This window comes from Thalassophryne amazonica, chromosome 22 (genome assembly GCF_902500255.1).
Source record: "Thalassophryne amazonica chromosome 22, fThaAma1.1, whole genome shotgun sequence".
Taxonomy (NCBI): Eukaryota; Metazoa; Chordata; class Actinopteri; order Batrachoidiformes; family Batrachoididae; genus Thalassophryne; species Thalassophryne amazonica.
Genome location: NC_047124.1, coordinates 17,902,792 through 17,917,917, shown reverse-complemented (window position 1 = coordinate 17,917,917; position 15,126 = coordinate 17,902,792). Strand labels below are relative to the sequence as shown.

At 40.9% G+C, this 15,126-nt stretch overlaps 1 protein-coding gene across 1 annotated transcript in view; it reads left to right on the top strand.

The window, feature by feature from the left end:
• The window catches only part of LOC117504110 (putative adenosylhomocysteinase 3), a 55,225-nt gene extending 40,554 nt beyond the window's left edge, over positions 1-14,671 (top strand). Inside the window, 14 exon segments of the mRNA XM_034163490.1 lie at positions 380-491; positions 2,514-2,657; positions 4,441-4,541; positions 4,632-4,734; positions 5,516-5,610; positions 5,923-6,029; positions 7,824-7,940; positions 8,027-8,064; positions 8,067-8,089; positions 10,650-10,738; positions 10,841-10,911; positions 11,561-11,655; positions 13,630-13,728; positions 14,560-14,671. Coding sequence (XP_034019381.1) covers positions 380-491; positions 2,514-2,657; positions 4,441-4,541; positions 4,632-4,734; positions 5,516-5,610; positions 5,923-6,029; positions 7,824-7,940; positions 8,027-8,064; positions 8,067-8,089; positions 10,650-10,738; positions 10,841-10,911; positions 11,561-11,655; positions 13,630-13,728; positions 14,560-14,658 — 1,293 coding nt within the window. The 3' untranslated portion in view covers positions 14,659-14,671.
• The last annotated feature ends 455 nt before the right edge of the window (positions 14,672-15,126 follow it).

The window sequence follows — 15,126 nt, the reverse complement described above, 5'->3', positions numbered from 1 at the left end:
TAGACCACCAGGAGCTGTCTGCATGTTTCTGCATGTATAGTACTGGAGTTGGAGTACTGGCCATATTTGACCATATTATTAAAAATGAACTCTAAATGTAATTGTTACCATAGAATTAGCCAGAATAAATCATTTTAGAAACACTGTTGATTTTTCCCCCTCAGTTAAAGCATGTGCATAGAAAATAAAAGTAATAATAATAATAAAAGACTTTTTACTCTGCAAGGCACTCTTGACAAATACCCGTTGTAGGTCAACATTGTCCTTTCTGCACCTGAAATATTGCGTGAGGGTATTGCACAAGCACCTGTTGCACTGATGATGCAGGTAAATTCTGATTTCTATCCCCCCTCCCCCATGCCTCCCTCTGTTTCCCAAGCAGATTCAGTTTGCAGACCAGAAACAGGAGTTCAACAAACGGCCCTCGAAGATCGGCCGCCGCTCGCTGTCCCGCTCCATCTCCCAGTCCTCCACAGACAGCTACAGCTCAGGTGCAGACACTCGCTCATGATATCTTCTTACTCGCTTCATTTTCATTCCAGGAACAATGCATGCATGCGCTCAGCCTGCCCGGTGCACCCGCTGCTGCACGGTTCATTTACATGACTTTAGGGCACCGATTATCCACTTGGACACCGTGTCTGGCCTCCGTTGCCACTGTCAATCTCCTCTTATGTTCTTCTCTTGCCGTCACAGCTCTTGTCTTGCATCTTTGGCTCTTAGGCTCGCATTCTTACACCCCAGTTCATGTGAAACATGGCGTGGGAGGATTAGCCGCTGGCCGCCTACTGGAGAGGGAAACACGGGCAGAGATCAGGGTGGAAGACTTGGCTCTCTATTTCCACTCCTCTCTGCTGTAATGACTAAACAAAAAAAAAAAACTCACATCCATGAAACCATGAAATTAAAGGCTCTCCAAAAGCAAACATCCTCAGTTTTTAAGAGATTAACAAGGACAGTATTAAAACATGACGTGACCCTCTGATATTGATTCTGTGCTTTCTTTAAGTGAGCCTGTAAACACTTTTTGTAGTGGATAGACGGTGACTAACAGCTCCATAAGGAGGATTTCTTCCTTTATCTAACTTCTACAACTTTATATCTTTTAGGATTTGTCCAGGTGGTTGGATAAATTGTGTACAACATCATCTTGTCTTCTGGCTATTGTGTACTGCTTTTGTAATGGGGCTATTCCTCAGAGTACAGTTCCTTCCCGTTTAATCCTGAATAGCAAATCAGGGTGCATTTTGAAACATCGTAGTAATTTCTTGATCCATCTTTGTCAGTCTTGAACAAACTTGGAATATGTAGTAGCTACGACCATCATCGGCACCAGATTTGAAATGTGGATCCAGTTTTTCATCCCGATCCTCGAAATCGTTGATAGTACTTAGTACCTTCAGGGTATTCGTAGTCTTAACGGCTTCAGTCATGTTCGAACCGTGTTGACTACAGCTTTAAACTTGTTTGATCACGCTGCAAATGGCGGTAAAAATTTGAAGCCAAAGCAGCGTTTGTCACGGTTTTTGTTCAGAGTATAACAGCTCGAGCTCCTTTCTTTTGTTTTCGGGTACATTGTCAGGTCTGCACCTTTTATAAGCCATCTTGTTAGGAGGCAAGCTGGATTAAGCGGTTTCACCCTGTTTTGCCCTTTTTGGATCATAGACGAATCCGGTCGCAGTAGAATGCCACCTTGTGGAATATCCCTGTTAGATTTGCAACTTAACCAAATAATGATAAAACACTGCATCAGAGGTGACTCTGCGATTAATTTTAGTTGCATTCCTCAAACCATTTTCCTCCACCAGCACACTTTTGTTGTGTCCTCTCACTAATCACCACAAGTATCAGCACATCCATTTGTGCAGCCTCAAAGACCTCCTCGGCTCACTCCCTCTCCCACACTTTTCTTCTCTCAGAACAGAGATTTTTAAAGATTTTTTTCCCGGCCTTACTCATGCATTGTTTCCTTCCCCCCCACTCTCCTGGCACAGTACATAGTGTTCTTTGAGTATTGTTACAGTACTGGCAGGGCACCCAGTCTTATCAGGTGGCACTGCCACTTTGAATGGTCTGTGGGAGTAGCATTGGCGTCATACCTGTTTTACAAAATCAGCACCAAGCCTGCTTAGTGAGTCAGCATGTGCCAGACTCATCTCTTTAATGTGGGTGATTTGTTCACAGCTGTTTGCACTTTGCAGCACTGTGTATATCTTGCACAGAAAACACTGATCTTTAGTGTGCATGTGGTACCGTGAGTCATCATGGTTACATACTGTATTTACACTCTCACTGCCATAACTATTTGGAAACAGGTGACTGCCATAACTAATTGGAAACGGGCGGCGTCTGCAGAACCCATCCATAGCCGACCAAAGTTAAATTGCATGTTTGAGAAAATGACACGGTTTACTCGAGGTGGGAGGAGCGCATTACGGAATCCGCCCTGCTTAAAAGACCCGGTTTTTGAGCGCTGTGATCACGCTGACTCTGTTGTTTGTGTGTCTTTGCAGCAGCGTCATACACAGACAGCTCTGACGATGAGACGTCTCCCCGAGACAAGCAACAGAAGAACACAAAGGGCAACGGAGACTTCTGCATCAAAAACATCAAACAGTCCGACTTTGGACGCCGAGAAATTGAAATTGCAGAACAAGGTTTGACAGTTTACATGGCGAATTTTAATCTTGGCTATTAATTATTAATAAATGTAATAATGATTGTCCTGTAAACAGGATTATCCCTGCTCTCTTAAGCCCCTTTCATACATGCACACTAATCAGTAAATGTTCCCGCCCCTTACGCTGTATAACGTATGTTCCAAGTCTAATAAAAGTGACCTGATGTAACTTTGGTTCCATGATACATCTGCAGCTTTCTCTGATATTGAAGGTTTTCATGACAAAAAAGCATCATAAGATGATGTCACTGTAGGTGATTGTTACAGCTGGGCAAAATCTACCTACATTGATCAGTAAAATGCAAAACCTTTCCACCATCGTAAAATGCTACACTAATCATCCATATCAATCGCTGTTTCAAGCGTGTGTCTAATCCATTTATCCTGATTATATGCTTTTATAACTTGTTAAATTATGAAATGACAGCAGAGAAGCGGTAAGCAGGGTATTGTTTTCACTGGTGTGTGTCTGTCTGTGGACAAGATAAGTCAAAAATGGCCACATGGATCTCTTTCATACTTGATGAGAATAGTACTTAGATAGGTTGAGGTGATTAGATTTTGGAATAGGTTGCTCAAAGATCAAGGAAAACATGAAAAAATAAACAAACTCAACAACTAGGGAACCTAGCTAGATTATCTAAAGCAGCCAATCACATGGCAGGAACTCAGTGCATTTAGGCATCTAGACGCGGTGAAGCTGACTTGCTGACTGAGCATCAGAATGGGGAAGAAATGGGATTTAAGTGACATTGACTCTGGCATGGTTGCTGGTGCCAGACGGGCTGGTCTGAATATTTCAGAAAGGCTGATCGACTGGGATTTTCATGCACAGCCATCTCTAGGGTTTACAGAGAATGGTCCGAAAAAGAGGAGATATCCAGTGAGCAGCAGTTGTGTGGCCTTATTGATATTGGAGCAGAATGGGCAGACTGGTTGAATGGGTGACTGCGTGATATCATGTCAATAACGGACCAACATATCTCAGGAATGTTTCCAACACCTTGTTGAATCTATGCCACAAAGTTCTGAAAGTAAAAGGGGCTCCAACCTGGTATTAGCAAGGTGTGCCTAATAAAGTGGCTGTGATTGTATACTGATCAGTAAAGTATTTGTGATTGACTGGTGTGCATGACATCAAAGTGAAGTCACCCTTAAGTCATAGTCCAAAAACACCAACATCTGCATATTTACTTGTACCTTTATATGGTGGTGTGTAGAAGGGCGCGCATGGTATTGATGCCTTTCATTGTTTTTGAGCTGTTGCATGAACAAACTGGAGAGGATGTACTCATTCCTTACCTCACTACATTTTTACAGCATACATGCCTCGGGTTTCTCCGACGCCGAGAAATATTTCTACATTATTGCAACAGATAATGCAGCGTGTATGAATGGTTTTTGAAAGAGTGTGTACAGTGAACCCTTGTAGGTAAAGTCTAACCAAAGCTTATTCTGCCGAGATGCTCTCCTGCCACCTCCACACTGCTGGTGTCCATATGTTTCCTGACCACCATTTAAAAAAGGAAAAAGGGAAAAAAAAAAAAAAAACAGGACATGAACGCATTCATGCCGTTCCATAATTGGCTCACACAGAACATTCAGAGAGCCTCAGCTGAAGCCTGCAGGCTGCTTTCGCAGACGCACACACTCGCGCTCTTCTGTCCTCAACACCAGTAACTCTTTCAGCAAGTTGAATATAAATGATACAGAGACTGGAACTTCCTAACTGGCAATTGGATTCTTGCCTTCACTTCCAGAGATGCCGGCCCTGATGGCTCTGAGGAAGCGAGCACAAGGGGAGAAACCCCTCGCTGGTGCCAAGGTGGTGGGCTGCACCCACATCACCGCCCAGACTGCTGTGAGTACAGAAACACAATCAAGAGCTACTCCACGTCAGCGACTCTCCACTGAGTCACATTTCACCTTTTCCCCCCGCTCCTCCTCTCAGGTGCTGATGGAGACTCTGTCAGCTTTGGGGGCTCAGTGCAGATGGGCAGCCTGTAACATCTACTCCACCCAGAATGAGGTGGCGGCTGCTTTGGCAGAGGGAGGTGAGACATCAGCTGTCTGTTCCATTCATGGAAGACTACCATTATTGTTCCCTTGACCACCCTAGATCCCTCAATTCTGGTGGGAAAATGTAGGATTTATTATTGATTTATTTTAATTTAAGAATTGGAACAGAATTCAGTTTTTCCCCTGATCTTAGAGGATTGCAAAATTTTCTTTTCTACACTATTTAGAGTCCAAATGCTGAGGATAAATTTGAGATCAATCTTTTCACAAGTTAAACTTAGCGACACAGAACCAAAAGCTTAGGTATATTGAATCCCTGCCTGACCAGAGGATCGTCTGTTTGATTCCCTGTCACACTGGAAATTCTTTAAGGTGCAGCTGGGAAAGGTCTTTAACCCCAAGTTGCTCCCAGTGTTCCGTTGAGTGGCTTGTGTGGCAGCATGCTGACATCGGTGTGTGTTTGTATTTGTGTGAACATATGAATGGGTGAATGTGAGGTAGTAAAAGTGGACATGCAGAAATTTCATGGACTAAACGTGTACTCGCAGGCTGACTGAGCATGTAAACGGGACAGGAAAAGCTCCTGGCACAGAGGGAGTGTTGCTTCTTTCTCTGCACAGGAGGCTGTTAAACCACAAAATTTTTACATCATATTTGTTACTGCTGCTGTACTAATGTATAATATTGCACCACCTTTAAATGTTATTTTTACCTCAACCATTTCATATAACATTCATAGGTGCAAGTTTGCTGATTTTCTCTCACCTGATTCAGTGTTCTTCTAATTTTGCACTCTATTTATAAACTCCTTTCTAGGTTTCAGTGTGTTTGCTTGGAAGGGTGAGTCAGAGGATGACTTCTGGTGGTGCATTGATCGCTGCGTCAACGTGGAGGGCTGGCAGCCCAACATGGTAGTACAGTCTAAATAAAACTTTCAAAAGCATAGGGAGGGGGTGCTTTTTTTCTTCTTCTTCGTTTTTTTTCTTTTTATTACTCTAGCCCACATTAACAGTGGGTGGTACTTGTAAGAATTTTTACACCAGGTATTTTTGTCACAACTGGATGTGTGTAGAGCACAAGGAGGATTGCATACTGCAGCCTAATGTAGAAGCGTGTTGAAGTTGCCTTTTGAGAATATGGCAAAATACAGAATGCACATTTATTTGTTTATCTGTTATATCCCTTACTGTTTTTCAATGGGTTTGTCTCTTACTGTCTGTCAGATTCTGGATGATGGTGGAGACCTGACTCACTGGATCTATAAGAAATACCCCAACATGTTTAAGAAGATCAAAGGCATAGTGGAGGAGAGCGTCACTGGTGTGCACAGGTATGACTTCAGAGCATCTGTTGTCTTTGCTGGTCTCAAACTGGCGTTTCTGCTTAAAATATGAAATATTACACGCGATCAGATGAAGCTGGTTGTTGTTTGAGGGAATGTGCATTTTCATGCTAACACCACCACCTAGTGGTGAGACTTTTCTCCAGTGGGCTGTGATTGTGTTAATGTTGCTGCTTTAAATACAACCCCTGGCAAAAATTATGGAATCACCGGCCTCAGAGGATGTTCATTCAGTTGTTTAATTTTGTAGAAAAAAAGCAGATCACAGACATGACACAAAACTAAAGTCATTTCAGATGGCAACTTTCTGGCTTTAAGAAACACTATAAGAAATCAAGAAAAAAGATTGTGGCAGTCAGTAACGTTACTTTTTAGACCAAGTAGAGGGAAAAATATGGAATCACTCAATTGAGGAAAAAATTATGGAATCATGAAAAACAAAAGAACGCTCCAAACCATCACTAGTAGTTTGTTGCACCACCGCTGCTTTTATAACAGCTTGCAGTCTCTGAGGCATGGACTTAATGAGGGACAAACAGTACTCAGTCATCCATCTGGCTCCAACTTTCTCTGATTGCTGTTGCCAGAATCAGCTTTGCAGGTTGGAGCCTTGTCATGGACCATTTTCTTCAACTTCCACCAAAGGATTTTCAATTGGATAGAGATCCGGACTATTTGCAGGCCATGACATTGACCCTAGGTGTCTTGTTGCAAGGAATGGGTTCACAGTTTTGGCACTAGGGCAAGATGCATTATCATCTTGAAAAATGTTTGATCATCCCTAAACATCCTTTCAATTGATGGATAAGAAAAGTGTCCAAATATCAACGTAAACTTGTGCATTTATTGATGATGTAATGACAGCCATCTCCCGAGTGCCTTTACCTGACATGCAGCCCCATATCATCAATGCTGTGGAAGTTTACATGTTCTCTTCAGGCAGTCATCTTTATAAATCTCATTGGAACGGCACCAAACAAAAGTTCCAGCATCATCACCTTGCCCAATGCAGAGTGAGATCATCGCTGAATATGACTTTTATCCAGGTCATCCCCAGTCCACGATTGCTTTCCTTAGCCCATTGTACCTTGTTTTTTTTCTGTTTAGGGTGTTTAATGATGGGTTTTCGTTTAGCTTTTCTGTATGTAAATCCCATTTCCTTTAGGTGATTCTTACGTTCGGGTCACAGAGTTGACTCCAGTTTCCTCCCATTTTTCCTCATTTGTTTTGTTGTCATTTTCATTTTTGAGACATATTGCTTTAAGTTTTCTGTCTTGATGCTTTGATGTCTTCCTTGGTCTACCAGTATGTTTGCCTTTAACACCTTCCCATGTTGTTTGTATTTGGTCCAGAGTTTAGACACATGATTCATGTCAGTCCACTTGGTGCAACAGCTCTCCAAGGTGTGATCACTCCTTTTTAGATGCATAACGAGCAGATCTGATTTGATGCAGGTGTTAGTTTTGGGGATGAAAATTTACAGGGTGATTCCATAATTTATTCCTCAGAATTGAGTGAGTCCATATTTTTTTCCCTCTGCTTGGTCTAAAAAGTAACCGTTACTGACTGCCACAATTTTTTTCCTGATTTCTTATAGTGTTTCTTAAAGCCAGAAATTGCCATTTGAAATGACTTTAGTTTTGTGTCATGTCTGTGATCTGCTTTTTTTCTACAAAATTAAACAACTGAATGAACATCCTCCGAGTCGGTGATTCCATAATTATTGCCAGGGGTTGTATATGCATGATGAAAATTAATAGTCATTTAAACATTGCGTTTTAGGTTGTACCAGCTTTCCAAAGCAGGGAAGCTTTGTGTTCCAGCTATGAATGTCAACGACTCGGTGACAAAGCAGAAGTTTGACAACCTTTACTGCTGCAGGGAGTCCATATTAGACGGGTAGGAAAGAATCTCCTAAACATGCTGTGTTTCCAGATAGTTGGGGGAAAATATATTCCCAGTAATATGATTCTGTCTCTCTGCAGACTGAAAAGGACAACTGATGTTATGTTTGGAGGCAAGCAGTGGTGGTGTGTGGATACGGAGAGGTAAGAACTGTCACTTAATAACATATACGAGGGCAGGTAAGTTAACCAGTCAGTATACTGAATGCATCTGCAAAACAGTGTAATGGTGCTTCGAAGTAAAGAACATAATTTTCCACATACTGCAGGACTTGCATTAAAAAAATCAAGACAGCAAAGAACAAGTAGAATCACAGCAAGGCTTCGGCCAACATATTGTCCTGATGGGGCACAACACTGAGTACCAGTTCAAAGTCCAAAGTGGGTATTGGCATGTCACTAATAAAACCAAATAAATAAGTAAAGATGCAAAAGCAGAAATTTCCAAAGTAAATCACCATATAAAAGGCTAAAGAATAGGAATGTCATAAGACAACATACATTCAGGATGATAAGGCTTCTATGACTTTTTCCCTTTGTCAGAATTAAAAGAAAAAAAGTTTCCATATCTTATCAAAAGTAGAATATTTACACTTAATTATAAAGATAAGCTTTTCAAGGACAAGAGTTTGATAGTCTGGCAAGCCAAGCTTGTAAATGTGGTCTTGTGATAGATCTCCAGGATTTGACTGTTTTGCTTGTAATAAGCAGTAGAAGGCCTTTTTCTTATCTGCCTTGCTTATATTACAATTTACAGGAAACATTCTCATAATTTGGGAGCATAATGGTAGCAAGATTGGTGGTATATTATAGGTTCCCATCAACCATTTCAGGTGGGTGATTATGGATCGTGTTTGAGCTTTTAAGCAGATGTTCTGTCACTACTCAAAAGCAATTGCATTGACCAAATACACCATGGCATTCTTTTATTTTTTAGCACTTCAAAAACTGCCCCTCTCAAAATAAGACAAATAATCTGAAATCTAGCCAAATTGTCTTGTATTAAGCAATAAAAAACTGCCAATGGGGTAAAAAAATTTACTTGGTTAGAATTCTCAAAACTAGGGAACTGTCTAGACACTGAATAATCAAGATGTGCCTTAAAACTAGACAGAATTCTTATTTTAAGATTAGCTTCTGTCTTAAAATAAGTAAAACAATCTTGTTCCTTTGCATGGATGATTTGAAATCCATTGCATTTCCTTGTTAGTGGTAAAATACAGCTTGATATTAGCTGGAAAAACTTAAGAAAAAGTGAGATACATTTTCCCAAAATAAGATATTTTTCTTATGTAAAAAATGCTTGAAAAGATTATTTTTCTATTTCGACAAAATTATGTAAAATTTTCTTTAAAATCAAGAAATCAGATCTCTCTTGGAGTGGTGATTTACTGCTATTTCTTCCACACACGTGAGAGTAGGATAAAAGTGTCTGATCTGTAAATATTTAAATCATTGCTTTGGTTGAATATCATATTTATGGCTCAAATGTTCAAAAGGCATAAGACTGTTGTTCTATGAATAAATTAGCAATGTTACAAAAGTGTTTATCTACCAAAATTTTGAAGTCCATGTCAGTCTTACTGGAAGTGAAGCAATTCTTTCCTCAAATTGGAAAAGAAAAGCAGGGACAATGCTGCTTTTTTCAGTTCTGTATTTATGTAAGTTCTTTTAGTTTTGCTAAGTATATACATGTATAAGAATTGAGTGGTAGAGGAGACGTGTCTTTCAGCGTTTAACTGGGCCAATAGTGTGTTCCTTGAGAGAACCAGCAGAAGGCAGTAGCAGGTTGGGCTGTCCAAAAGTACTACTGAAGATTTAGAATTCTCAGACCACCTCTTTCATAGCGCAGGTATGGAGAAAACAAGCATAGTCTGGTCTGTTTAAATTTTGAATTTCTTCTGTAAAAATGGTTTTCAAACATGTCGTGTAGCACTGTTATTGGATCTCAGCAGAGCCTGAGTCAAACCGTGACAATGTCACTCATGGGTTATTTAGTGACGGAGCAAGAGAATTTGTATTAACTGTGGAAATATGCACTTTGAAGTAAATAAAAAGTCCAGACTACACTGTATGTTGGTATACATTTTAATGCACAAAAGATATAATTAAATTATTGTTGTTGTGTTAGCCTTCAAACTCTCCAACTTACTGGCAGACGCCAGACAGGACGAAAGTGGAAAATTTGGGTAATGTTACAGGAAGAACAACAGAAAAAACAATTGAGGCTGGTTTCCTTTAGGTGGGGTTGTTCTGCACTTTTAGTAAATCTTGGCCTTTCGTCCCGTTTCTCAGTTTCACTAAGTCCTGGTTCCTGGAAAGAGATGTTTAACAAGGAACTGCTCCAGTTTTTACCACGCTATCATACTGTGAAAACTAATGTGTTTTTGAGCTGTGTGCATCATGTGATCTGACTCATTCGATCCTGGTGTGTTTCATAGACGATATTAGAGTGTGTTGATCAAGTAAAAGTATCACGGCATGATGCAGTCATTCCAAGATCATGCTTTTTGACAGTAATAACAGAATAGCAAACGGAGAGCCATGTGGACAGAAAAACAAACTTGCCGGAGCTTACCTGTAGTTTTTGGTTGTCTGTGCAGGTTCCAGTCTTGGTTGCATGTTTTGTTGTGTTGTTTCAATGAGCAGTATGCCGCTCTGTTTTATGTTGTGTTATAATATCCTGTGTTTGTGTCACTGTGAGGTGGGGAAGGGCTGCTCTGCTGCCCTCAAAGCGATGGGGTCCATCGTCTACGTCACGGAGATCGACCCCATCTGCGCCCTTCAGGCCTGGTGAGGCTCGCGCTTCCACTTCCTTTGGCCTCAACGACACAGCTGAAGCAGCAGGCACGTTTCTGTGGTCTGACGCGCTGTTTCCTTTCTTCCCGACCACAGCATGGACGGCTTCAGGCTGGTGAAGTTGAATGAAGTCATCAGACAAGTGGACATCGTCATCACCTGCACAGGTCGACTCACGCAGCCCGCATCACTCGTCCACCTGCGACACTGTGTGCAGGCCCTGAGAAGACGCGATGCGATTTGATTGCCTCTTTGCTTCATCAGTGCGTGCTGCTGACAGCCTGAAGTTTGGGGGGGGTTGGTTATCGGGGCCAGATTTCAACAGGAACAATAATGGGAAGATAATTAGATGGAGGAAGATAAATGATCTTTTGTGAAAGAATGCTGAGGGGAAAAAAAAGAAATGGGGCAAACATTAGCACTAATAAGGCTGTGTACTGTTGGCTCCATTAAGCTCCACTAATTAAAACCCTACAGCGCAATTCAGGAGCATGTGCACGTGTAATTAGGAATCCTGCTCTCAAGAACAGTTGCATAACAGTAAAATTGTAACAATGAGAACGCGCGTTGGCTGTCTGTCGTTTTATTTTTATCAAACGTCGCATTCACAGACTTTGAATCGTATTTTGTTAAATAAAATAAAATTGAACTCTATGGGGTCCTAATTTGGCAAAATAATTCACCTTCAAATTTGAGTTGCATTTCAGATGGTTGTTTTGTTTCTGCAACCTTTAACACATTTTTTTTCACCTTATATGGTGTTAACCTTAGTGTATTTGTCCTTTAACCTCTTTTTCTGTCTTTTCACTCCATTAGGCAATAAGAACGTGGTGATGAGAGAGAACCTGGACCGCATGAAGAACGGCTGCATTGTCTGCAACATGGGTCACTCCAATACTGAGATCGATGTGGTCAGTTATCAGCATCACATATTTATGCACAGTTTTCTTTTTGTTTTTTTGTTAAATACACAACAAAACACAGGATTCAGAAACATGAATTCTGACAAGGTGTCTAACAGAATGTTCAATACTTGCAACTGTGTTGCGAGCTGGGGCTGGTAAAAATGGTTCCAGCATTGGCACTCTAGTTTAAATTCAAATTTCTGAAAAATTGTAGACGTTATTTTGTGTATTCTACATTGAAAGTAGTAGAAAAGGTTAAAAAATGCTATTATCTCAACCAATAGTTTGCCTGATTTCTTGATTTTTAACAAAGTTGGATGCATTATTATTTTACTCCTATGCAAACTGAAATTGACATCTCACCATTTCTACGCTTTATACCTTATAACTCAAAAACTTTAGTCTGTAGATGGTACAAACTAGAGCTTTTTAGAATCTTTAGGATCTGAAGAATTCTGTGGTTTACTTTTCAATGTGACTGGAGCATTTTAAAATTTCCTAAACTGGCCACGACTCCCACTTAGGACAGTCAGGACTGAACTTACACCATGGAACTGCTCCTGGTCCTAAATAGCAAGCAACCAGGCCATCCTTCCTTCTCAAATGTAACCCATCTGTCTGCTGCTGTCAAATGAAATATGGCCGTCCCCGTGGCTTTTTTCCAGTTGTTGGACTCCTCAACACTGAGACACCAGTGTGGTGGGTCATGCACAGAGAAATGCACCACATGGTTAAAATGTTGCAATTTGTGTTTACTTGTGATGCAAGTGACACGCTTCATCTGAGTCTCTACAAGTACCTGCTCGTTTCACAGTCATTCCAGTGGAATCCAAGAATTCGCAGAAGAGACCTAGTTACAAAGTAATCTAGCCATCACCTTAGGGCCCTGTCCCACTGGGGAGAGGATTAATTGCACATGAATTGAGTACACAAATTACGGGCATTCGTTGTCGTCCGCAACAAAAATGGCTAAAAATGACAAATGTCCCAGTATGAATTATGGATATATTAATAATGTATAGCGAATATATGATGAACAATCATATATTGTATAATGCATGTAGTGAGGAAACGGATCCGACGCATTGCGATTATCACGGCAGTATTAAATCTGTTATAAACATAGGAATAAATACTGTAACAGCTGCACACAAGAAGGAAAAACACGCAACTGTTTTATCAAGCCTTGACAGTGTAAACAAGTCAAATATTACCTTTTTAGATGGCTCCAGCTGCAGCTTTTATTCAGGAGGTGATTAGAGCCGTTTTCAACAGCCAATTTGCAGAATAAAATGATTAATCCGCCACGAAATAATTATTTTATATAGGCAGCATCCAGCACAGACCGTGTAGCAGCCGGTAGAACAAAGAACGGTGTCCAGCTGTGAACACAGCACATCTGATTTGCATCCGCCGCAAAGCAGACGTAATAAAAATGCTTTATTCGTGGCCAATGTATGCAGTCGCTACAACTTATTTTAGTTCATGATGTGGACATGATGGGCACGCAAAATATCTGTTTTACACACTGTCCCAGTCTGCTGCCAAGCCTCAAATCCCTGTCAGTTGCGGATATCAGCAGATGACGGCGAATATACAGTGCATAGATTGTGTGTATATTGAGTATGTATGGAGTATGTAAGGCAAAATTTTGTGCAGCTCAAAATCCTGTTAACGGAAAAACGTGCCTCCGCAGACAATTGCGGACGTGTGCGGGTGTCGGCCGACTCATACAAGCATGTTTCACGCATATTGCAGATGTTAAGTGAATATGAGCCAATTTTGTGTGCAATCCATACGCAAATCATCCTAAACGCCAATGGGACAGGGCCCTTAGGTCAGTGTCCAAAGTCTCATAGCAATGCAGTAATACAGGAAACACCAGGGCCCAAAAGGATTGAACCTTCATTCTCCTGCAAAGATATCTGCATCACCACAGCACCTCTGTCAAGGCAACTCACTCATGCATTCTTCTTCCAGGCGAGTCTGCGGACTCCTGAACTGACCTGGGAGAGAGTACGCTCCCAGGTGGACCATGTCATCTGGCCAGACGGCAAGAGAATAGTCCTGCTGGCAGAGGTACAGACGCACACAGAACCATCCTAGAGCCATTTCAAAGCATGCATCTGTACAACAAATTTAAATTCCAACAAAACAGCAGTAAAAAGATCATAAATCAAAGCAGCCTGATGGATTAAACAATAAGCGTGTAAATGTCTGCAGAAGACTATCAAGACATCGGAGCAGTTTAGCATAGCCTCCAACATAGATCTGCACAACCTCTCTGTCCGTGTAACAGTTTTAAGACTCTGTGTGCGTGTGACAGAATGAGAGCAGCGCGACTGGGTCAGACCGAAAAATTTGGCATCCCGTTGTCACCTTCGTCTCTTCAATAGTTTCATCTGCAGCAGATTTCAACAGACCTACCCCCAAAATGTCGTTTACCTGATACTAAAGTACATCACACAAATGTTCAGTATGTCTGAGCTTAAGGGACTTTGTCTCATTTGTAGCAACAGAAGAATTTATTCATGCTCATTCTTTTTAAAAGCTTGAAATTACAGTGATTTATTTTTTATAGGGAAGTCCTCAATCCACCATCAGCAAGTAAACTTCTTCCAAGTATAAAAAATACACTCTCGTATGGCACCACTGTGATCACATGGTTCAGTTCGGTAGCTAAAATTCTCCTTTTAAGATGAAAAAAGTCACAAGCCTTCACAAAATTTCATTAGAAAGCGTTTTATTAATGGAGAATAACTTCTTAAATGTCATGCCAATTAGCTTGACTTTTCCAACGCTTACCAAATGTCATGTCTCCTCACTGCAAATGATCTTTCCCTCAGCTGCAAATTTATTCAGTCTGTTTTTTGTTTTGTTTTTTTGCACGTATTGAATATTTCTCTTCAGGGTCGTCTGCTGAACCTCAGCTGTTCCACTGTGCCCACTTTTGTGCTATCCATCACAGCCACTACCCAGGTAGAACAACCAGTTAACATATTAAAGTAACTTATTTTTGTATCTACGTTGAAATGTTTCTTCCCCTTTCCTGGTTTATTTTTTTCTCTTCTCGTAGGACCAGCGCATCCGCCTTTGTCTCATGTACATGTTTTGACAGATAACCAATTAACTTCAACACGAGAGTTGAAATGTTTTGTTTTTTTTAATCTGTCAATTTGTCACCAGTTGATTGCAGTTAGCCGCTCAGTGAATCATACTGACAACATGAAAGCTTTGAAGGCAAAAATGAGATTGTGGTGATTTATTGCAGTGCATGTGTTACTCCAGGAATAAGTGTGGAAAAATTATTGCTTATACGACTTCAGTGCCATGTTGTCTTGTGTTGGTATGGACCTCCAGCAAAATCAGAAACTCACTGGTATGTTCTGTCTTTATTCCATGACCTACTGTTTTGTTGTTGTTGTTGTTTTTTGTTTTTTTTAGGATCAGGTTCCTAGTCTGAAAACATCCATGGAA